The 24,947-nt window shown below is 48.7% G+C and overlaps 1 protein-coding gene across 1 annotated transcript; it reads left to right on the top strand.

Annotated features, from left to right (window-relative positions):
- Positions 1 to 1,913: 1,913 nt before the first annotated feature.
- On the top strand, positions 1,914 to 23,399 carry LOC125447870 (creatine kinase M-type). The gene is made up of 8 exons (XM_048522658.1): positions 1,914 to 2,046; positions 8,024 to 8,236; positions 12,724 to 12,878; positions 14,527 to 14,659; positions 17,513 to 17,684; positions 20,835 to 20,958; positions 22,208 to 22,397; positions 22,996 to 23,399. Exons 2-8 carry the CDS (start codon positions 8,044 to 8,046, stop codon positions 23,172 to 23,174), a joined length of 1,146 nt encoding a protein of 381 aa, XP_048378615.1. The 5' UTR covers positions 1,914 to 2,046; positions 8,024 to 8,043; the 3' UTR covers positions 23,175 to 23,399.
- The last annotated feature ends 1,548 nt before the right edge of the window (positions 23,400 to 24,947 follow it).

The following is a 24,947-nucleotide window of genomic DNA, read 5'->3' as shown; positions in this document are numbered from 1 at the left end:
TACCACTCTCTGTATAAAGAACCTATCTCTTTCATGTCCTTTAGACTTACTCCCATTTTCCATAAACCTTTCTCCCCTAGTAATTGACATTTCTGCCTTGGGGCAGAAAGACTCTATCGATTCTATCTAACCTCTCAGGATTTTGTAAACCTCCATCAGGTTGCCCCTTGGCCTCCCACATGCAAGTGAAAACAAACCAAGTTCCTCCAAACTCTTCTCTTGGCTAATACCCTCCACACCAGGCAACATCCTGCTAAACCGATTCTGTAGCCTCTCCAAAACCTCCACAGCCACATGGAGTGGCACGGTGGATCAGCGGTTAGCACTGCAGCCTCACAGCGCCAGGGTCCCGGGTTCAATTCCACCCTCGGGTGACTGTCTGTGTGGAGTTTGCACATTCTCCCCGTGTCTCCCCGGGTGCTCCGGTTTCCTCCCACAGTCCAAAGGTGTGCAGGCTAGGGTGGGTTGGCCATGCTAAATTACCTGTAGCATTCAGGGATGTGCAGTCTCGGTGGGTTAGCCATGGGAAATGCAGGGTTATGGTGGGAGGCCATGAGCCTGTGTAGGATGCTCTTTGGAGGGTGGGTGCAAACTCAATGGGCCAACTGGCCTCTATCTGCACCGCAGGGATTGTACAAATTGTATGTTGAGGATGCTGACGGTTCTGCTATTTACTGCACAACGATTTCATAGACTCCCTACAGTGTGGAGCCATTCAGTCCACACCAACCTTCCAAAGAGAGACCCAATCCCTGCATTTCCCATGGATAATCCACCTGCACATCCCTGGGCACTATGGGTAATTTAGCATGGCCAATCCACCCTAACCTGCACATCCCTGGGCACTATGGGTAATTTAGCACGGCCAATCCACCCTAACCTGCACATCCCTGGGCACTATGGGTAATTTAGCACGGCCAATCCACCCTAACCTGCACATCCCTGGGCACTATGGGTAATTTAGCACGGCCAATCCACCCTAACCCGCACATCCCTGGGCACTATGGGTAATTTAGCATGGCCAATCCACCCTAACCTGCACATCCCTGGGCACTATGGGTAATTTAGCATGGCCAATCCACCCTAACCTGCACATCCCTGGGCACTATGGGTAATTTAGCATGGCCAATCCATCCTAACCTGCACATCCCTGGGCACTATGGGTAATTTAGCACGGCCAATCCACCCTAACCAGCACATCCCTGGGCACTATGGGTAATTTAGCATGGCCAATCCACCCTAACCTGCACATCCCTGGGCACTATGGGTAATTTAGCACGGCCAATCCACCCTAACCTGCACATCCCTGGGCACTATGGGTAATTTAGCATGGCCAATCCATCCTAACCTGCACATCCCTGGGCACTATGGGTAATTTAGCACGGCCAATCCACCCTAACCAGCACATCCCTGGGCACTATGGGTAATTTAGCACGGCCAATCCACCCTAACCTGCGCATCCCTGGGCACTATGGGTAATTTAGCACGGCCAATCCATCCTAGACTGCACAGTTTTTGGACTGTGGGAGGAAACCGGAGGAACCCCACGCAGACACAGGGAGAACGTGCAAACTCCACGCAGACAGTCGCCTGAGGGTGGGATCGAACCCGGGTCCCTGGCGCTGTGAGGCAGCAGGGCTAACCACTGTGTGGAGCAGATGAAGCACTCCTGATTTCCATGCCTCTATCCTGCCAACTGCCTTCTGTTGAATGCTGCAGGGATACTTTTTTCCAGGCTACATAAGTCTCAGGGTCAGCTCCTGGCAGAGCCGAGCCTCGAGGTGGGGGGGATGGGAACTGGACCCCAATGACATGGCTCTAGGACATCAAGGGACAGCCAATGGACGCGTGGTTCGAGGTCAGAGTGTGTTCTGTCTCCTAGAATTGGCCAAGGAAGGGGCTGTGCGCTCCTTACATGGCGAGGCTCACCATGTTGGGATCAAGCCTTGTGCAGTATAAAGGGAGCAGCAGATACTGCGCTCGTCCTGGCTCACCGTTAGAGCGGTAGGTGTCAGGGTCACAGCCGAAGGGGACGAGCCGAATCAGGTAAGAAGCATATCACCGACATCCTCCAGTTTCTCCAGCACACTCCAACAAATATCCCGAACAGCATTCACTTGTGAAGTTCAAAATCCATTTGCTGGGAGGTGCAGCCAAGGAAAAACGTGCAGCCAGGATTTTCACTGTGAAATTAGGAATTTCGGACGGACAGATTTGAGAGTTTTTGGATAGCGTTTATACTTTAACATTGGGAAACATTTTGACTCTTAAGTCATTCACTCAGATACTTTGGACATTTTAAATTTTAGAACTGACGATTTTCGATTTTTGACGAGAATTTTTGGACATTTTAATTTCTACAGTCGGGATTTTTTTTGATACGAGATACAAACTTGGGAATTTCGGGCGCTGTTTTAGTTTTAACATTGGGAATTTTGGACACTAAGTTACAAACCTGGAAGTTTTGGCCACTGGCTTAAAAGTGGGAATATTTGACAGTTAATTTTTAAATTTGGAAACTTTTGGATACTTTAACTTCTAAGCTTGGGAATTCTGGTGACTAAGTTACAAATTTGGGGATTTCGGGCGCTGTTTAAGTCACAAACATTCTGAACACTTACAAACTTGAGAATCGGAGACAGTACCATATCCGAGTAGAATCAGGAAATTAACATCGTTTAAACTTTGTCAATAATTTTAAAAGTTCCAAAATCGTATTCATGCACCTGCAAAATTCCAAATGCAACTTTATCCCCAGAGTTTTCCAATATCTCTCTTGCAAACAATTCCCATCGTCAGATCAATTTCCAAATTCCATTTCGATTTGGATCGCTGTTTCAGTCTGCTTACAGAAAAACCCCTGAAACTCTCCGCGTCTGGAGCAGGGACAAACTCTCCCTGTCTCCCTCTTGCGCCCAGAATCCGTTTGTTAGAGTTTGCGGCGCGGGGAGCAAGGGAGCAGACGCAGGGCTGGATCAATAGACCCCTTTTTGGCATGTTGCATCTGGGTAGCCGGTTCCCAGGGAGAGGCCATCTCGTCCTTCGAGCCCTGGGGAGCGGTAAGGTCGTCGGGAATTTGCTGATTTCGTATTTGGAGAAAAGCAGTATTTGCGCTAGAATTGCCCAGGTTCAATTGTGTCGCTTGGAACCCATCGGAAAGTGGAGGGGGACGGTACGGGTGTCCAGTGAATGAAGGGCGCGTGGTAGATCATTCACTGGCCCTGCCTAAGATCTCACTTTCTCTTTGGTCCAGTCTCAATGTCAGGTTGGGCTAGTTGGCTTTCAGTGGTCTCCAAACGGGTCCCCAACGTGGAGATCTCAATCGCTTGGCACCTGGATTCCAATTGGATCCTGCCAGGAGTCACCTATCTGGGCTGATCCTGTAAGACATTGGAGAATTCCTTCCGAGAGCAGACTCTCGGGATGCGGGACCCACCACCCCGCTCCGAGGGGTGTTTTTATTCACTCGTGGGATTTATGCGTCGTTGGCTGGGCCCAGCATTTATTGCCCCCGTCCCTAGTTGCCCCCTTGAGAAGGTGGGGGTGAGCAGCCTTCTTGAACCGCTGCAGTCCGTGTGCTCTGGGTTGACCCACAATGTCCTGAGGGAGGGAATTCCAGGATTTTGACCCAGCGACAGGGAAGGAACGGGGATATATTTCCAGGTTGGGATGGGGAGGCGCTCGGAGAGGATTTGTGGTCAGAGTACAACTGAAGACAGCTAGTCCCACTTTCATGGACAAGTTTTGAAACTAGGAGATGAGGCGATGGGCAAAATAATGCCAGTTGAGGGAGGGGAGCGAACTATTTTATTTGCATTGCTGGGAGAGATCCGGATTTGGAATGCATTTTCCCAAGGCGTTGATGGGGTCAAATGGAAAGGGCACTGGACTCTAATCTGAAGGGGAAAGGGATTTTCAGTGGAAGGGATGAGGTTGGTAGCGTGAGGTCGTGGGGAAGGAGTGGGACTTGCTTTTGCAGAGAGCTGAGACCAACACAATGGGCCGAATGGTTCCCACCTGGGTTGTTCGCTGATTCTGCCCCTATACCCAACTTTTTCTCCCAAAACATGGACCTGATGGGGCTACATTCTATCCTCTTAAACCCATGAAGCCCAGAGACCGGGGACGAGACGTTGTTGCAAAGGGGTGTTCTCCTCTCCTTGCTTTGTGGGATCTTTCTGAGCCGAAGGTTTGTAATCTCTCAGGTTACACCGCATGAAAATTGCTCATTCACTGCTATACTACTGCAAGGTCCTTGTGAGAACATGTCCCCCCCCCAACCTTGTGTCAGCAATGTGCTCCCTCCAGTGGTCAGATGTGCAATTACAGTCTGGGATTTGTAGATGGTTTCGAGCAAACCTGTTCAGGGATATAAGATAACAAGGTGTGAAGCTGGATGAACACAGCAGGCCAAGCAGCATCTCAGGAGCACAAAAGCTGTGATGAAGGGTCTAGACCCTTCATCCATCTCAGAGCAAGATAATAAAATGTGAAGCTGGATGAACACAGCAGGCCAAGCAGCATCTCAGGAGCACAAAAGCTGACATTTCGGGCCTAGACCCTTCTGATGAAGCAGCTATGCTGATGACCTGAGGGGGAGGGTTAGGGTTAGGATCGAGCTCGGACGTGTGTGTTGTTAGATGAAGACAGTGTGCAGAAACAGGGAGATAAAAGGAAAAGCAGACAAAGGGTTTGCTGATGGTAAGCCAGGGTAGAGCTCAATGCCAAGTGGGTGATAACAGGAAGCTTGAACAGTTGAAACTGTGCTGTGCTGGGAGCAATCCTTACAGAGTAGGTTCTGGGAGGGTGGATGTACGTGACGAACATGTCAGACAGTGTGAGCTGGTCATATCCCTGATCAGAGATAATGGGAGCTGCAGATGCTGTAGAATCTGAGATAACAAAGTGTGGGGCTGGATGAACACAGCAGGTCAAGCAGCACCAAAGGAGCGGGGAAGCTGACGTTTCAGGCCTAGACCCTTCCTGTTATCACCCATTTGGCATTGAGCTCTACCCTGGCTTACCATCAGCAAACCCTTTGTCTGCTCTTCCTTTTATCTCCCTGTTTCTGCACACTGTCTTCATCTAACAACACACACGTCCGAGCTCGATCCTAACCCTAACCCTCCCCCTCAGGTCATCAGCATAGATGCTTTCACTTCTTACAAAGAACTGATACAATCATAGAGATGTACAGCATGGAAATAGACCCTTTGGTTCCACTCATCCATGCTGCCCAGATATCCCAAAATTAATCCAGGCCCATTTGCCAGCATTTGGCCCATATCCCTCTGAACCCTTCCTATTCACATACCCATCGAGGTGCCTTTTAAATGCTGTAATTGTACCAGCCTCCACCACTTCCTCTGGCAGCTCATTCCATACACGGACCACCCTCTGTGTGAAAATATTGCCCCTCAGATCCCTTTTAAATCTTTCCCCTCCCACCTTAAACCTATGTCCCTCTAGTTTTGGACTCCACCCACCCTGGTGAAAAGACCTGGTCTATTCACCCTACCCATGCCCCTCATGATTTTATAAACCTCTATTAGGTCACCCCTCAGCCTCCGATGCTCCAGGGAAAATAGCCCCAGGCTATTCAGCCTCTCCCTGTAGCTCAAACCGTCCAACCCTGGCAACATCCTTGTAAATCTTTCCTGTGCCCTTTCAAGTTTCACAACATCCTTCCTGTAGCAGGGAGACCAGAACTGAGTTCAGGGAGATTTGCAAGTTAATTCTGCTTTCTTTCTTCACAGATGTCACCAGAGTTGACAGCTGAGTTTCTCCAGCAATTCCTGCATTTTGCTCCAGATCTCTGGCATCCACTGCATTTTGTTTTTAATTTTATGCTCATAAATGTTTACACCACGTGCCTCTGGAGCAGGTGGGATTTGTACTGTGCCCCCTGGCTCAGAGGTAGACACACTATCACTGCACCATGCCAGCTGCTAAAGTATTCAGCTGGGTCAGTTAGATTCGAACCCATGGCCTACAGTTGCTGGCTCATGGACGTTGTCTTTCCATCAGTGTCATCCCCACATGCTGTTTTATACATAGTCACCTCTCTTTCTCTCTCAGAAGGAGTCCTCCTCCCCCAGGAGTTGGCTGTATCTCATTCTGGGATTGTGGAGGCTACGGCCCTGTGCGAGAGATCAGAGCTCCAACTCGTAATTCATAGAATCCTTACAGCAAGGAAGCAGGCCACTCGGCCCATCAAGTCTACACTGACCCTCCGCAGAGCATTGCACCCTATCCCTGTATTTCCCATGACTAACCCACCTCTACTGCACATCCCTGGGCACTATGGGTAATTTAGCATGGCCAATCCACCCTAACCTGCACATCCCTGGGCACTATGGGTAACTTAGCATGGCCAATCCATCCCTAACCTGCACACCTTTGGGCTGTGGGAGGAAACTGGAGCACCCGGAGGAAACCCATGCAGACACGGGGAGAGTGTGCAAACTCCTCACAGACAGTCACCTGAGGGTGGCATCGAACCTGTGGTCCCTGGCGCCGTGAGACTGCTGTGCTAACCACTGAGCCACCGTGCCATCTTAGTTTTAAGATTCATATCCTTGTCTTCAAAGCCCTCCACGGACTCTCACCTCTCCCTAACTCTCTTAACCCCATCCAACTTTGCAAGCCTCCAAGATCTCTGCACTCTGTCAGTTTCAATCTCTTGAGTGTCCCTTGTTGTAAACCACTGCACCGTTGGCTTGTGTACCTTAGCTGTGCTGGTCCTGTGCTCTGGAATTCCCTCCCTTCAACATCTCCAACTCCCTTGCTCTTTCTTCCTCTTGCTCTCTCTCTCTATCTCCTTCTATATCTCCTCTGTCTCTCTTTCTCTCTTTCACTCTCTCCCCCTTCCCCCTTGCAGTTTCTTTAAAACTGACTTCTTTAACGGAGATAACACGGTGTGGAGCTGGATGAACACAGCAGGCCAAGCAGCATCAGAGGAGCAGGAAAGCTGACGTTTCGGGCCTGGACTCCTTCATCATTTTTCTGATGAAGGGTCTAGGCCCGAAACGTCAGCCTTCCTGCTCCTCTGATGCTGCTTGTCCTGCTGTGTTCATCCAGCTCCACACTTTGTTATCTCAGATTCTCCAGCATCTGCAGTTCCTATTACTTCTATCTTTAACCAAGCATCGAGTCACCTGCTCTAATATCTCCTGACGTCACATAGAGTCAATTGTCAACTGGCAGCGCTCCTGTGGAGCAACAGTGGGACATTTGTAGAGGGTGCTATATAAAGGCAAGCAGTTGTTGTTGATCATTGACCTGTGAGTCCTTGTCAAGGGCAGGACTTGGGAGGTAGACAGTAAATTTGAGAAACCCTGGCAAAGGTCATTTGAAAGGGCTGAAACTTCAAGAAAACAACAAAAAGATAAATGCGTTAAACAGCAAAGGCATCATTATTTACTCTGTTCACACACTCTTTCTAATTAGCCACGATAATAGTTTCTAAAAGTGAGCTCCATTTCCATAATCCCAAAATACTCTCGGGCTGTTTGAGAACTCATTCGTCGTAATTATTAACGGACAGCTAAAATTAAAGTCACGCCTCACAGCCATAGTATTCTGATGCTTGGATATTTAGAAATATTGTAAAAGCTGTGAAGGTTAACTATTTCTGCATGCTAGCAATGAATGCCACTGTTTTCTCACAGAAGCCCATGTAGTCAATCCTATTAGGACTTGAATATCGAACTTGGCATCCATAGAGTGGAGTGCGCTGCTGGAGGTCATGGCTATGAGAGAATTTCTTAAATGGGTATCCCCCATTTTCTAAAGAAGGGTCCTGACCTGAAATGCTAGCTATCCTGCTCCTCTGATGCTGCCCGGCCTGCTGGTCATCCAGCTCCACACTGTGTTGTCTCTCACCCCGGCATTGGCGGTTCTTACCATCTCAGAGATTGATGGGGCTTTGTTTTAGTTTAAGAGCCCGGTGGAGGCTGGGGTAATGTGACTATTTTCCTTTTCTAATGACGGCACTGTTCCCATTCTGATTGGTGTATTTCAGGACTTGGTCAATTTGCAATCATGCCTTTCGGTAACACCCACAACAAATGGAAGCTGAACTACTCAGCAGAGGAAGAGTTTCCTGACCTCAGCAAACACAACAATCACATGGCCAAAGCCCTGACCCTGGACATCTACAAACGTCTTCGGGACAAGGAAACACCTAGTGGCTTCACCCTTGACGATGTGATCCAGACTGGTGTGGACAACCCAGGTGAGAGGACACCCAAAGGATCTTTGGTGAATGGGTGCAGTGCATCTTGTAGATGGTACACACTGCTGCGACTGAGCGTCGGTGGTGGGGGGGAGGGAGTGGGATATTTGTGGACGTGGTGCCGAGGCCTGCTTTGTCCTGGATGGTGTTGAGCCTCTTGAGTTGAAGCCGCCCCCTTCCAGGGCAAGTGGGGACTATTCCGTCGCACTCCTGGCTTGTGAATGATGGACAGGCTTTAGGGAGTCGGGAGGTGAGTTACTCCTCGCAAGAATCCCAGCTTCTGACCTGCCCTTGTAGCTGCTGTGTTTATAAGGCTGAAGGTGAGAAGTCACGCGACACCAGGTTATAGTCCAACAGGTTTGTTTGAAATCACAAGCTTTCGGAGCACTGCTCCTTCATCATGTGAAGTGCTTCAGCAGCTCTCAGGAAGCTTGTGATTTGAAATAAACCTGTCGGACTGTAACCTGATGTCGTGTGACTTCTGACCTCGGTCAACCCCAGTCCAACACCGGCACCTCCACATCATTGAAATGGCTGGGTCCAGGTCAGTCAGATGTTGATAATGGGGGGAGAGGTGGGTGGTTTCAGCAGTAGGAACCCTATTGAACATCAAGGGGTGGCAGTCTGTTATTGAAGCCAATCATTGATCATCACAAGAGACAATGGGAACTGCAGATGCTGGAGAATCCGAGATAACAAAGTGTGAGGCTGGATGAACACACCAGGCCAAGCAGCATCTCAGGAGCACAAAAGCTGATGTATCAGACCTTGACCCTTCATCAGAAAAGGGCCTAGGCACGAAATGTCAGCTTTTGTGCTCCTGAGATGCTGCTCGGCCTGCTGCGTCCATCCAGCCCCACACTTTGTTAACATTGATCATCACAATCCTGGTTTGATGACGGCATTGTTAATTGATCTATGGGGAGAGATTAAGTAGACGTTTTTGATCAATCAGAAGGCCAGACCAGTACTTGTAACCTATTTACCCAGAATGCAGTTAAGAGATGACCATATTGCTGTGTGCCTGGAGTCACGTGTAGGGCCGTATCACACCAGATTTTTAAAACAACAGTTCGAATAATGGCTACCATTACATTTCAAGGCTTCCGCTGAATCCAAACTCCCTGTTTGCGTAGGCATGATTCAAATCCTGTCCCCAGACCTTCGCTTCTGAATGCCTAACCCAATGACATTACCACGACACAACCGCTGGACCCCTAGCTCTTAGAGATTAGGACAGTCCGAATGGTGAACGCATCGCAGCATCAGGTTTGGAGTGGAATTAACAGTGCAGTTAGTCAGAGTGTGCTTCCCTGCGGCTGTACCATCTGGAACAAGGGTTCACCGACTCAGAAGGAAGGTCCTGCGAGACCTCAATGAAGAGGAATGTCTTCGCTTAAAGAGCTGTCCTCCTTTGGAATTCTCTGCCCCATTAGCATAGTGCGTCAGCAGCAATCAGCGGACAGACACTGGGTTTGAGAAAGGTGTTGGTGTTTGTGGGCAAGTCTAAATTTAGGGGACAATTATGGGAATGGAATGTTCTTCCTGTCGGATGTGGGAGATTAGGGAATGATTGGCTAATCCTGGAGACTGTTTACACCACATGTGTTGGGGTCCATTTCATATTGGACTGTTTAGTTGGGCTGAAGAGGCATTTAGAGACACTGAGGAGCATACAGGAGGCACAGAATGTGATGCTTCAGAGAGATGGTTAAGTCAGATAAATGGGGGACTATCGGGAGAGGTGGGAAGGAAGTTCAAGAGTCTCCTGTGCTCATTCCTGTCTCAAACAGATATTCCGTTTTGGGTATCGTTATGGGGAGACAGTCTCGCAGACGGAAAACAGAAGTGGCAAGCAGGCCTCAGGCATAAATCTTTATGTTAGAGATGGTGGGAATGGCCAATGCGGGAGAATCCGAGATAACAAGGTGTAGAACTGGATGAACACAGGCAGCATTAGAGGAGGAGGAAGGCTGACGTTTCAGGTGTGGACCCTTCTTCGGAAATCTTTATGTTAAGCAGGGCTTGTCAAAGTTCCCAAGGAATATTTGTTATAGGGGACACTTCTGTAAGGAGCACAGACTGGAGACCTACTATGGCGGTGAACGTCAATTCAGGATGGTATCTGACCTCACCTTCTGCCAGGGCCAGGGGCATCTCAAAACAGTTGCAGCGTAATGTTGAAGGTGAGAGTGAGAAGCTGAAAGCCGCTGTGCGCATTCTTCCTTGTACAAAAGTTAACGTCATGCAGAGTAAGGCCAATTTTGATGGTACGAGGCAGGAACTTTCAAGAGGTGAATGTGGTAGACTGTTCGCAGGTAAAGAGTCGGCTGATGAGTGGGAGGGTTTCAAAAGTGAGATGACAAGAGTTCAGAGGCTCCATGCTCCTGAGGGGTAAGGCTGGGGAACAATGGATAAGTAAAGATACTGAGGCTTTGGTCAAGAATTAGAAACAGGCAAACACTAGGTCCTGGGAACAAGTGAATCTCTTGCAGAGTTTAATGCTTGTAGGGGTATCGTTAAGGGGGAAGTCAGGATGGCAAAGAGGGAATGTGAGATAACTTCAGCAGATAAGGTTAAGGATAACCCAAAAAAATTCTACAAATACATTAAGAGCAGTCTGGGAAGAATAGGACATCTTAAAAATTAATGAAGGTCATCTACATGTGCAACCACAGGAGATGGGAGAGATACTAACTGAATACTTTGCATCAGGTTGTACTGTGGACGAAGAAGTGGAGGCTAGGGAACTTAGGGAAATAAATAGTGATGTATTGAAAACAGTTCACATTACAGAAGGGGAAGTGCTGCAGGGTATTGAAATGCACAACGGTGGATAAATCTCCGGGACCTCATTAAGTGTATCCCAGGACATTGTGGGGAGTTAGGGAAGAAATTGTGGGCCACCCCCCCCCCCCAGCAAAGATATTAGTATCATCCACAGGCACAGGTGAGGCGTTGGAGGACTGGAGGGTGGCTAATGGTGTGTCTTTATTTAAGAGAGGCTGTAATCAGGAGCCTGGGAACTATAGACCTTTAGTTTTACATCAGTGGTAGGTAAGTTATTGGAGAGGATTCTGAGGGACAGGATTTACACGCATTTGGAGAGGCAAGGACTGATCGGGGATAGTCAGCATGACTTTGTTTGTGGGGAAATCGCATCTCGTACGCTTGATTGAGTTTTTTTGAGGATGCAAGCGAAAGGATAGATGAGGGGAGAGCAGTCGATGTTGTCTACGTGGACTTTAGTAAAGCCTTCAACAAGGTTCCACATGGTAGACTAATTAGTAAAGTTAGATCAGTGTGACTCAGGGAGATCTGGCCAGTTAGATATAAAATTGGCTTCATGGTTTGAGGCAGAACGTGGTGGTGGAGGCCTGTGACCTGTGGCATTTTTTTTGTCATTAATATAAATGGTTTAGATGAAAATATAGGAGGCACGCTTAGAAAGTTTGCAGATGATTCTAAGATTGATGGTATAGTCAACATTGAAGAAGGTTATCTAAGATAATAAAAGGATCTGGATCAATTGGGTTGATGGGCTGAGGAGTGGCAGAAGGAGCTTAATAACGCAATTACATTCTGAGAAAACAAATGAGGGCAGGATTTATACAGTTAATGGTAGGGCCCTGGGTAGTGTTATCAAACAGAGAGACCTAGGGGTTCAGGTACATAGTTCTTTGAAAGTTGCCTCACAGATAGACAGGGGGGTTAATAAGGTCTTTAGCACACTTGCCTTCATTACTCAGACATTTGAGTGCAGGAGTTAGGTCATCATGTTGAGGTTGTGCAGGGCATTAGTGAGGCCCCTTTTGGAATATTGACTACAGTTCTGGTCGCCCTGTTACAGGAAGGATATTATTAAATTGGACAGGGGTTAGAAAAGATTTACCAGGATGTCGCCAGGAATGGACGGCTTGAGTTATAAGGAGAGGCTGGATAGGCTGGGACATTTTTCACTGGAGCCTAGGAAGTTGAGGGGTAAGTATAGAGGGTTGTAAAATAATAAGGAGTACAGATAAGGCGAATTTCCCTGGAGTGGTGAGTTCAAAACTAGGGGACATGCTTTAAGGTGAGAGGAGAACAATTTAAAAGGGACCTGAAGGGTGACTTTTTCACACAGAGGGTGGAATGAACTGCCAGAGGAAGTGTAGATGTGGGTACAGTTGCAACATTCAAAAGACATTTGGACAGATACATGGATAGGAAAGGTTTAGAAGGGACTTTTTGTTGGTAAACCTGGTCAGCATGGACTGGTTGGGCCGAAGGATCTGCTCCCACACTATATGACAATGGTTGCTCTGTTGCTGGGAAGATTTAATTCAAAAGTTTGCAACTGAGAAATTTGAGAGATGATGTGGGAACTGAGGGAGAAGATGGAACAGCCTTCCTGCTCTGAATTTTTCTATCATGGCACTGCTGTATTCGGCTGTATCGCCGTCCCATTGCGAGGCGGCTAACCTCGGCTTTTTGTTGCTGTGCCTTAGGTCATCCTTTCATCATGACCGTGGGCTGCGTTGCTGGTGACGAGGAATCTTACGAAGTCTTCAGGGATCTCTTCGATCCTGTCATTGAGGATCGTCACGGCGGCTACAAACCTACAGATAAACACAAGACTGACCTGAACCATGAGAATCTGAAGGTTTGTACCGGGCCGTGAGCAGACTAACTAACTCCACCTCTTTCCTCTCACTCTGGGAGCAGAGGGACAGGGCGAGGGACAGAGCAACGGACAGGTCTGCGATCTGATTCGAAGATAAGTGAAATCAGTCTGATAATCATCGGCTTATTGTCACCAGACTCACATCATAGATAGTCCTTTGCACAGCAAGAGGCCATTCAGCCCCATGGCAGCTTCTAATCAATCAGTTCAGAGATGTTATTACACACAAATTGAACCCAGGTCTCTGGTTCTAGGATGGGGACTCTACCACTGCATCAGGAGAGCCCCTACAAACCCAACATCTCTGATGCTCCAGGGCACCACTTCTATCTAGAAGGACAAGGGGCAGCAGATACACAGGAACACCATCCCCCTGCAAGTTCCCCTCCGAGCCCCTCACCACCCTGACTTGGACATGTATCGCTGCTCCTTCACTGTCACTGGGTCAATAGCCTGGGATTCCCTCCCCAATGGCCTTGTGGGCCAACCTACTGCACATGGGCTGCTGTGGGTCAGGAAGGCAGCTCCCCCCAGGTCCTCATGGGAGCAAGTAGGGAGTGGGGTAATAAACGCTGGGCCCGGCCAGCGATGCCCCATCCTGTGAAAGAGTAAATAAGAGTAGAAGCTGTCTCCCTGTTTGTATCGTCTTCCATCTTTAGTCAAACCATGTGACCACGCCAGCCCGGTATTGCAGATTGGTGCAGCGGGCCATTCGGCCCGTCATATCTCTCCTACTTGTTGGAAAGGTTATCCAGTTAGACCACAACCCTCCTTCCCAACCATATACTTGGTGCTGGGGCTTGACGGTGGCTCGAATTTGTGTTGTGTTTTGTAAATCCCTGCATTTGTCCATTTAGCGCCTGTGTATGGAAGGCAGGATCTGAGAGGGTTCAATGGTCCGGTCTGAATAATCATAAAAATACAGGCCAGTCATTCCTTATCTGACCACCTTGGAGAGGTTTTAGCTTTTAGGTCTACTACAGTCTACTTGGGGGGGAAGAAAAGGACTTTGTTCAATTCAAAAGTACCTAAAAGAGAATAATTTATTTTTCAAAGGCCCTAAACTGAGTATGTTCTGTTTGGGTCTGATCTGATTTGATTTGATTTATTATTGTCACACGTACCCAGGTACAGTGAAAAGTTTTGTTTTGCATGCAGTCAGATTAAACCATACAAAGTGCATTGGGGTAATAGAACAGGGTGAGGAATACAATGTTACGGATCCAGAGAAGATGCACACACACAGTGAGATCAACATTAAATTTAAAATTTGAGAGGCGCATTCAGAAGCCCGATAACAGCGGGGAAGAAGCTGTTCTTGAATCTGTTGGTGCGTGTATTTAAGCTTTTGTATCTTCTGCCCAATGGAAGAGGTTGGATGAGATTGTAACCGGGCTGGGAAGGATCTTTGTTGATGTTCCTAAAGCAGCGGGAGGTGTAGATAGAGTCAGTAATGGGAGGTCAACTTGCGTGAGGGACTGGGCTGTGTTCGCAATTCGTAATTTGAACTCAGTGCGTCTGCAGCTTGCTTCTGGATGCTTTTTGGTTTTTGTGTGGAGAAAGCCGTGCGTTATAATGATGCCAGCGCCTCCCTGTGGCTGACCAAGTTTCTTTCCACATCGTGCAGGGCGGTGATGACCTCGATTCCAACTACGTCCTGAGCAGCAGGGTCCGAACCGGCCGCAGCATCAAGGGCATTGCTCTGCCGCCTCACTGCAGCCGTGGGGAGCGACGCCTCATTGAGAAACTCTCCGTAGAAGGTAGGCCAGTGGGCGCTGGGCACAAGTTGGTCTAGTGCCTGCTGGTCAGCTGCCCCAGCCTTGCTCTGTGTCTGTTTTCGAGCTCTCTGTCAACGGTCCCCTTGACCCCCACCATCTCAAAGAACCGGGGTGGAGGAGGTGGAGGGAAGAGGTATTTTTTTAATTCATTCTGGGGACGAGGACCATTTATTGCCCCATCTCTAATCGCTGTGGGTCTGGAGTCACGTATAGGGCCAGGCTGGGTATGGAAGGCAGATACTCTTCACACCATTGAACCAGATGGATATCCCCTCCCAACTATCCACCATGGATTCATGGTCATCATTAGGTTCTTAATTCCAGATATTTTGTCCGATTCAAATTCCACCATCTGCCCTGGCGGGATTCGAACCCGGATTCCCTAGAACATTACCCCGGGCCAGGTGATACTGCTGGGCCATCTCCTCCCAATGGGAAGGGATATGGGAGCACCATCATCTCAAAGAGCCGTTCCACCCAAGACTCCCATATCATCTCGATTTAAAAAGAAATCTTTCATGTGAATAGTTACCAGCATTTATTGCCCCATCCCTAGTTGCCCAGAGGGCAGTTAAGAGTCAGCCACATCGCTGTGGGCCTGGAGTCACGTGTAGGCCAGACCAGGTAAGGTTGGCAGGTACCCTTCATTAAAGCACACCAGTGAGCCAGATGGGGTTTTTTGCTGACAAGGGGCTATGGTTGTCATTAGCTTTCAATTCCATGTTTTTTTATACTGTGTTCATATCTCACCAGCTTCCATGTGGGACTGAAACTCATATTCCCAGGATTTGGAGCAATTCCGGTTGCCCTACTATAGAAAGGATACCAGTAAACTAGAAAGAGTGCAGAAAAGATTTACTAGGGTGCTCCCTGGACTGGGAGGTTTCAGTTAGCAGGAAAGGACCTTATTCCCCTGGACCTTAGGAGACTTGTAGAGGTTTATAAAATCATGAGGGGCATGGATAAGGTAGATAGGTTTTCCCCAGGGTGGGGGAGTCTAAAACGAGAGGGTTAGGGTGAGAGGGGAAAGATACAAAAGGGTGCAGAGGGACAACAGAGGATGGTGAGTGTTTGGAACGGCCTACTAGAGGCAGTGTTGGAAATGAGTACAATTTAATAAACATTTAGACAGGTAGATGGATGGGATAGATATGGAGGGATATGGAGCAAATGCTGGCAAATGGGACTAGTTTATGTGAAAACTGGGCAGCATGGGTAGGTTGGGCCGAAGGGCCCGGTTCCATGCTGTCTCTATGGCCTTATTCGCCTTGGTTTCTGAGCTACTAGCTGATGTGATGATATTAGCTGCTCCTTGGGTGTCGCTGGGTGAAAATCCTGGAATTCCCTCCCTCAGGGCACTGTGTGGGTGCCCCTGCAGCATTGGTTCAAGAAGGCAGCTCATCACCACCTTCTCAAGGGGCGACTAGGGACGGGCAACACTAAGTAATGTTACATTAATTGAATAACAGTCATCATTAACTTGAGACTTCGACTCTGAACCTTTCTCTCTGGGCTGGAGCTTGCTCTTACCAACAATTAATGCGCTTCTTGGGGGAGAAATCGAGCCCTGCTGAATTGACAGACATGTTGCTGATGTCTCTCATCTCACGTCCATCAGGACACATGCAAGAGTGCCAGATTTCAGACTGTCACTGCAAAGTTTTTATAACCTAGTTTTCTAATCCACCTGTTCAGAGATGTTATTGCACACTTTCAGAGCAGGTGGGGCTTGAATCGTGGGATCGTTACAGTGTGGAAGCAGGCCATTTGGCCCATCGAGCCCATACTGACCCTCTAAATGGAATTCCACCCAGACCCAACACCCCTCTACCCTATCCCCATCAACCTGTATTTCCCATGGCTAGCCCACCCAGCTTGCACATCCCTGGGCACTATGGGTAATTTAGTATGGCCAATCCACCCTAACCTGCACACCCCTGGGCACTATGGGTAATTTCCCACGGCCAATCCACCCCTAACCTGCACACCCCTGGGCACTATGGGTAATATAGCACGGCCACTCCACCCCTAACCTGCACATCCCTGGGCACTATGGGTAATTTAGCATGGCCAATCCACCCCTAACCTGCACATCCCTGGGCACTATGGGTAATATAGCACGGCCACTCCACCCCTAACCTGCACATCCCTGGGCACTATGGGTAATATAGCACGGCCAATCCACCCCTAACCTGCACATCCCTGGGCACTATGGGTAATTTCCCACGGCCAATCCCACCCTAACCTGCACACCTTTGGACTGTGGGAGGAAACCCACGCAGACACGGGGAGAACGTGCAAACTCCACACGGACAGTCGCCCGAGGGTGGGATGGAACCCGGGTCCTTAGTGCCCAGCAGCGCTAACCACTGAGCCACCACAAACCCAGGCCTCCCTAGTCCAGAGGTAGGGACACTTCCACCGTGCCACAAGAGGACCCCCATCACCACGGTTTAAATTCACCGTGCTGATTGGCCTCACCCTCGTGAGCTGTTTCTCGTTGGCGTGACGTGGGTGGTGATGCAAGAAGGGCATTTCCTTTAATGGGGCGCGGCTGGTCCACTCAGACGCTCCGGCCACTGTATCTCTGAGCTATGCCACAGACGCATACAAAGCAGTGGCCCATTGGTTGGAAACAAAAGGGATATGTTGGAGGCCTGTGCCTGCTGACAGCCTGTAGTATCCCCTCCCTTTCTCCATAACGGGGCCTTGTCCCATTAGAGTTGACCAATGAGCAGCTCCCTGTCCTCGGATTTGTTGGTTTAAGATTTGGCATTCTTGCATTGGTCCTGAAGAGTTGTGCTCTCGTATTAAAGCTTTCTGTTTAAACCTCAGCTCTTAACAGCCTGATCGGTGAGTTCAAGGGTAAATATTACCCGCTAGCCAGTATGTCTGACGCAGAGCAGCAACAGCTGATCGATGACCACTTCCTGTTTGACAAGCCAGTCTCCCCACTGCTCCTGGCCTCTGGAATGGCCCGTGATTGGCCTGATGCAAGAGGAATTTGGTGAGTAACTGCAGAGATGTTCGACCAGCAAACACCTCACATCCCTGAGAGTTAACCGCGTAGTAACAGGCCGTTCCCACCACAACCAGTCCCTGCTGGTGATATTGCTCCCACTGTGACTATCACTGCCCACTTTCTCCTTCAGTTCCCTTTCTCCCTACTGTGTTTACACACTTTAGAAGTCATTCACCATGATCATTCCTGCCTTTGGGGTCAGGTTCCACGCTCTTCCCCCCCTACCCCGTCTCCAGCTAATGACAGTTCTCCTCAATTCACCAAGGGATTTGCTGACTCTGCTGCATTTCTTGCCCATAGGCAAGAAAGGTTCAGAGTCAAGGTTCTGCGTCTCTCTCTCCCTCAGTCTCTCTGTCTCCTCTCCTCCTGCTCTAAACACACACAAACTGACTCTAACACACACAGACACACACCTATACACATGCAGACATGCGCACAGACACACGCACACACAGACAGACACCCATACACTCACAAACTCACTCATACGCACACACTCTGACACTCACACTCTGACACACACACACACACACACACACACACACACACACACACACACAGACACAGGGAAGTATCATATCAACCCTATCAAACACTTTTCCAAAAAAAATCCATCAGGTCTCAGCCAGCCTGTACTTTAAGAGAAATGGAACCTGTTTGGGTCTGAATGACTAGATCGGGTGGTACTGGGTGAGGTCAGTGCCGAATGGCCACCCCTGGTGTGAGTTGCTGAGGACCAATTCTCAGGATGGGAGGGTGTGAAGAAGAAAGTGGGGACTGAGTTGGATGAACGTTGAACGGCAGAACTAGCACTATGTTTCTATTTCTGAGAGAGTAGTCAACCACATCCTGGCGGGGGTCTCTGGAGTAAGGTGTTAGTGTAGGATGTGGGCATTACTGATTACCCTTCCCTAACTGCCCCTTGTAATGAGTGTGTAGCTCAGGCCATTTCAGGGAGCTGTTAAGGGTTTGTGGGTCTGGAGTCAATAAGATACAGGAGCTGAATCAGGCTATTCGGCCCATTGAGCCTGCTCTGCTGTTCAATCATGGCTGATATGTTTCTCAACCCCATTCTCCTGCCTTCTCCCCGTAACCCTCGATCCCCTCACTGATCAAAAACCCAGCTTGTCTTAAAGACACTCAGTGACTTGGCCCCTGCGCCCCCCTGTCTGTGTCACATGCTGGCCAGACCAGGTAAGGATGGCAAGATTCCCATTTCCATTAATGAGCAGATGGGTTTCATTTTTCAGAACAGTTGACGATAGTTTCAGAGTTAGCATCACTGAGACTAGCTCTCAATTCAAAATTCAGCACGCTTAATTGTATTCAAATACCATCTGCGACCGTGGGGAGAATTGAACCCATGCTCCCGAAGACAGGGTGATTGCTCGGTAACTAGTGACATTAGCAGTGCTCCGCTGCCTCCTCAGCGATGCACATTTGTGCCCACATCAAAGTTTTGCTGGTCTGCCTTGGTAGTGAGGTGATTCACTTTGGTAGGAGTAACCGGAAGGCAAAGTACTGGGCTAATGGTAAGATTCTTAGAAGTGTAGATGAGCAGAGAGATCTCGGTGTCCATGTACACAGATCCTTGAAAGTTGCCACCCAGGTTGACAGGGCTGTTAAGAAGGCATACAGTGTTTTAGCTTTTATTAATAGAGGGATCGAGTTCCAGAACCAAGAGGTTATGCTGCAGCTGTACAAAACTCTGGTGCGGCCGCACTTGGAGTATTGTGTACAGTTCTGGTCACCGCATTATAAGAAGGATGTGGAAGCTTTGGAAAGGGTGCAGAGGAGATTTACTAGGATGTTGCTTGGTATGGAGGGAAGGTCTTACGAGGAAAGGCTGAGGGACTTGATGCTGTTTTCGTTAGAGAGAAGAAGGCTGAGAGGTGACTTAATTGAGACATATAAAATAATCAGAGGGTTAGATAGGGTGGATAGGGAGAGCCTTTTTCCTAGGATGGTGACGGCGAGCACGAGGGGGCATAGCTTTAAATTGAGGGGTGAAAGATGTAGGACAGGTGTCAGAGGTAGTTTCTTTACTCAGAGAGTAGTAAGGGAATGGAACGCTTTGCCTGCAACGGTAGTAGATTCGCCAACTTTAGGTACATTTAAGTCATCATTGGACAAGCATATGGACGTAGTTGGAATAGTGTAGGTTAGATGGGCTTGAGATCGGTATGACAGATTGGCACAACATCGAGGGCCGAAGGGCCTGTACTGTGCTGTAATGTTCTATAGACTGGAACGAATCTGGGTTGTGTGTCAATGTGGGCGCCCATGTTGGACATGGACTGGTAGCTGGGGTGGGTGGTGAGGCCATATGCGTTTGGCTTTGTTTTGAGAGGAAGGTTCACACTGAGAGAAAGACGAGGTGAGGGTTTGAAATGGTTACGAAGGTGTTTAGCATGCTTGCTTTCATTACTCAGCCCTTTGAGTCTAAGAGTTGGGACGCCATTTGAGGTTGTACAGGGATGTCGGTGAGGCCTCTTCTGGAGAACTGTCTCCAGTGCTGGTCGCCCTGTTAAAGGAAGGAGATTATTAAACTGGAGAGGGTTCAGAAGAGATTTACCAGGATGTTGCCAGGACCGGAGGGTTTGAGTTATAAAGAGAGACCGTGACGTTTTCCCCTGGAGCGTTGGAGGTTGAGGGGTGACCCTACGGAGGTTTACAAAATCATGAGGGGTTTCAATAAGGTGAATGACAGGTATCTTTTCCCTAGCGTGGGGGGGATTCAAGACCAGGGGGCATATTTTTAAGATGAGAGGAGAGAGATTTAAAAGACATGAGGCATTTTTCTTTTACTCAGGGTGAGGCCATTGTGTGGAATGAAGTTCCAGACGAAGTGGTGGACATGGGTACAGTTACAACGCTCAAAAGATGTTTGGATAAGTGCGTGAATAGGAAAGAGTATGGAGGGACATGGGCCAGGAGCAGGCAGGTGGGACTAGTTTAGTCTGGGATTATGTTCGGTTGGGTGGAAGGGTCTGTTTCTGTGCTGTATGGCTGTATGAGACGAGAGAAATGTTGCAAGTGCCCCTCGCATGTTGTCAAATGGGCAAGATGCGGAAGCAGTAGCATGTGTGACCCTCTAGAATGGGTTTGACTGATTTTCTTTGGTTCTTGACGTAGGCATAATGATGATAAAACCTTCTTGGTTTGGGTCAATGAGGAAGACCACCTCCGTGTCATCTCCATGCAGAAAGGTGGCAACATGAAGGAGGTGTTCAGGCGTTTCTGCGTGGGTCTGAAAAAGGTAAGATAGTTCAGCACAGACGAGGCATGAGCTAACAGCGGTGGCCTGATTCTGACACAGCCAGACTGCGCAAACAGTCCCTTTGGGATCGATTGCTGGCCCCCTGTCGAGCAAGTCTCACCTCCCCAGCCCGTCTCCAACCATAGCCCTGCATGTTTGCTTCTCTCGATCAGCTGCCTTCTGAAACCGGAACAAAAATTGCTGGAAAAACTCAGCAGGTCTGGCGGACAGAGAAAGCAGAGTTAGGAAAGGTTATAGGGTGACACTGCGTAGGCGGGGACTTTAGGGTACACAAGATTATGCGGTAACCTTACAGAGGTTTATAAAATCACGAGGGGTATGTATAAGGTGAATAACTGGTGGCTTTTCCCGGGGGTGGGGCATTTCAAGTCTAGGGGGCACACTTTTAAGGTGAGAGGAGAAGGATTTGGATTAGATTAGATCAGATTCCCTACAGTGCGGAAACAGGCCCTTCGGCCCAACAGGTCAAAACCCCCCCTTGGAGCATCCCACCCAGACCCATCCCCCCATAACCCACACACCCCTGAACACTGCGGGTAATTTAGCATGGCCAATCCACCTAGCCTGCACATCTTTGGCCTGTGGGAGGAAACCGGAGCATCCGGAGGAAACCCACGCAGACACGGGGAGAATGTGCAACCTCCACACAGACAGTTACCTGAGGCTGGAATCGAACCCGGGTCCCTGGCGCTGTGAGGCTGCAGCGCTAACCACTGAGCGCCCCCCCCCCCCCCCCCCCGTGCTGCCCCGAAAGGGCATGGGGGGCAACTTTTTTACACAGAGGGTGGTTTGCATGTGGAATGAGCTTCCAGAGGACGTGGTGGATGTGGGTACAGTTACAACGTTCAAAAGACATTTGGATAAATTCATGAATAAAAAATATTTGGAGGGATATGGGCTAGGAGCAGGGACTTGTTTAGTTTGGGATTATGGTCGGCATGGACTGGTTGGGCCGAAGGGTCTGTTGCCACGCTGTGTGAGTCTATGGGTCGCTGGACCCAAAACCCTGTTTGTCTCTCCACGGACGCCACCGAGTTTCTCCACCGATCTGTTTTTTTGCTTCAGACTTCCATCTTCCTCAGCTCTTTGACGTTTGAGGCGTAGTTTGTTGGGCGGGAGAATATTCCACGGGCAGCAGGAAGAGACTAATTGGGCAGAAAGGCCTGTGGCATTTGTTAGGGCACCGAAGCTTTGTTCTCACGCTCTTACTGCTGTCTTCCCAATGCAGATTGAAGACATCTTTGTCAAGGCTGGGCGCGGTTTCATGTGGAATGAGCATCTTGGCTATGTCCTCACTTGCCCATCTAACCTGGGCACTGGCCTACGGGGCGGTGTCCACGTTAAAATTCCTCACCTGTGCAAGCATGAGAAATTCGGCGAGATCCTTAAGAGGACAAGGCTTCAGAAGCGTGGCACAGGTAACGTGACCTTTGGGAAATACGCTATTCTCCTCCCACCCACCAAGCACTGTGTGCAATGTGTAGGTAGGTCGTGCCAGGGCATCTCCTGTCCATATTGAGGCAGGCAAAGGACCTGGGAGACTCCAGATCTACCCCGTCCCCAACAAACGTGTCCAAATGGCTGTTGCTGCAGCTGACATGATCAAAATGGCCGCCACAGTGGCTGACAGAAAATAAATAACCAAAATATAACATGAACAAAATGGCCACCATCAAGCCTGACATGAACAAAATGGCCACCACAGTGGCCAGCAAGAACAAAATGGCCACCACAGTGACTGACAGAAAACAAATGGCCAAAATGAAACATGAACAAAATGGCTCCCGGTAAGGCTGACATGAACAAAATGGCTGCTACAGTGGCTGACAGAAAAATAAATAACCAAAATGTAATGTGAACAAAATGGCTGCTGTAACCTGGAGCTGACTGAATGAAGATAATGTGTGACAGATGAACCCTTTTGGATGTTCGGGGAAGATCAGCGGGGCTGTCGCGTGGCTGTTGGTTATTAGTGTTGTTCGATGGTAACCTGATTATTGTCCTTTGGCCCACCAGGTGGTGTGGACACTGAAGCAGTTGGCAGTGTCTATGACATTTCCAATGCTGATCGCCTGGGCTTCTCTGAGGTCGAGCAGGTCCAGATGGTGGTTGATGGCGTGAAGCTGATGATCGAGATGGAGAAACGACTAGAGAAGGGGAAGAGCATTGACGACCTGATGCCAGCCCAGAAGTAAACAAGAAGAAGTGGTGGCAGTCCTGGGAGCTGCCTTGGAACATCACAGGTCATGAACTTTGAACTTTGGAGAGAGCTTCTTACACTCGTAGCTCCTAGGCCACAGGCTTGTCTCTAAGATAAGGATGACATCAGTTAAGGAGGCAGAAGGTTGGCTTTAGTCATGTGGAAGTGCTCCTAGACACCTCTTAACATTGACAATGCACCAATAAACATGGCCCCAGAAGCTTGGTCTTTTTTCTTGTATTACTGAGTTGTTGTAGGGATGGGAGCAGGTTGGGAACATCACAAATTTCCTCATCTTACTAATGCTGAACAATCATGAATTTTCCCCTCCCTTTTGAACTGGCTGACGCTGAGCTGAAGGTGAGGAAGGACAATCCCAGCAAGGTTGGTGTCCAACACAGCCTTTCTTCTCATTTAGCTCTCCAATATGGAGGTCTCCTCATCGCCACTGTATTAAAACACCAAGGAGAATTTTCTGTTCATTCATTTAGGAATGTCGCTGTTTATTCCCGGTTGCTCCTGCGGGGCAGTTAAATGTCAGCCATATTGCCATGGGTCTGGAGTCACGTGTAGGTCCAGCCTGGGTAAGGATAGCAGAATTCTTTCTCGAAAGGACATTGGGAACCAGATGGATTTTCATCTTGGTGGCTATACGCTCACCATTATACTATCCCTTTAATTCCAAGACTTTAAAAGAAAAATCTTTGTTTAGCATTCGAGTCCAACTTGACCCTGTCAACCAGGTCTCCCAAACTAAACTAGTCCCATTTGCCTGTGTTTCACCCCTATCCCTCTAAACGCTTCCTATCCATCTCTCTAGATGCCTTTTAAATGCTGTAACTGTACCAGCCTCCTCCACTTCCTCTGGCAGCTCGTTCCATACATGCACCACCCTCTGTGTGAAATAGTTGCCCCTCAGGTCCCTTTTAAATCTGAAATAACAACCAGAAGATCTGTGGATGCTGCAAATCAGGAACTAAAAGTACTGAGGAAGGGTCACTGGACCTGAAACGTTAACTCTGATTTCTCTCCGCAGATGCTGCCAGACCTGCTGAGCTTTTCCAGCAACTTCTGTTTCTCTTCCCTTTTAGATCTTTCCCTTCTCACCATAAACCTGTGCCCCTGTCATTTGGGATTCCCCTACCCTCAGGGAAAAGGCCTTTGCTATTCACCCTATCCATGTCCCTCATGATTCTATAAACCTCTATAAGGTCACCCCTCAGCCTCCTACACTCCAGGGAGAAAAGTCCCAGCCTCTCCTGATAACGCAGACTCTCCACTAAATGTAACAGACAGCACGATAGTTTGTACACAGAATGGAGACGTGATATCAATATCGCGGGCTGTGCCCTCCTGCACTGACTGGCAAGAGAAGCAGTGGAGACATGAGGCAGAGCTTTCTGTTTTGAAATGGTGAGTGATTGCAATCTGGAATGCGCTGCCTGAGACTATGGGCTCCATTAGGGCTTTTACAAGACAGTTGGCTCAACCCCTGGGAAATCAGAAACAGGTGGAGGATAGGAGCAAAGGAGTTGGTCCAGCTAAACTACGCTATAACCAACCCAGGTGCAGCTACGCACTGGCCAAGTGGTAATGTGACCAGAATAACATCGCACCAAACACTCAGGCTAATGTTTGAGGAGCATGGGTTCAAATCTCTCTGCAGCAGATGGTTAAATGAAAAAAATAAAAAACTGGAATGATTGTTAAAAACCTATCTGACCTCTTAGAGGTTCAAATGCTGTCATTTTATCCTTCCAACCCCATT

The sequence above is a fragment of the Stegostoma tigrinum genome, chromosome 39, assembly GCF_030684315.1.
Source record: "Stegostoma tigrinum isolate sSteTig4 chromosome 39, sSteTig4.hap1, whole genome shotgun sequence".
Lineage (NCBI taxonomy): Eukaryota > Metazoa > Chordata > Chondrichthyes > Orectolobiformes > Stegostomatidae > Stegostoma > Stegostoma tigrinum.
Note: the sequence above shows the minus strand (reverse complement) of the source record. Positions and strands in the feature narration are given on the sequence as shown.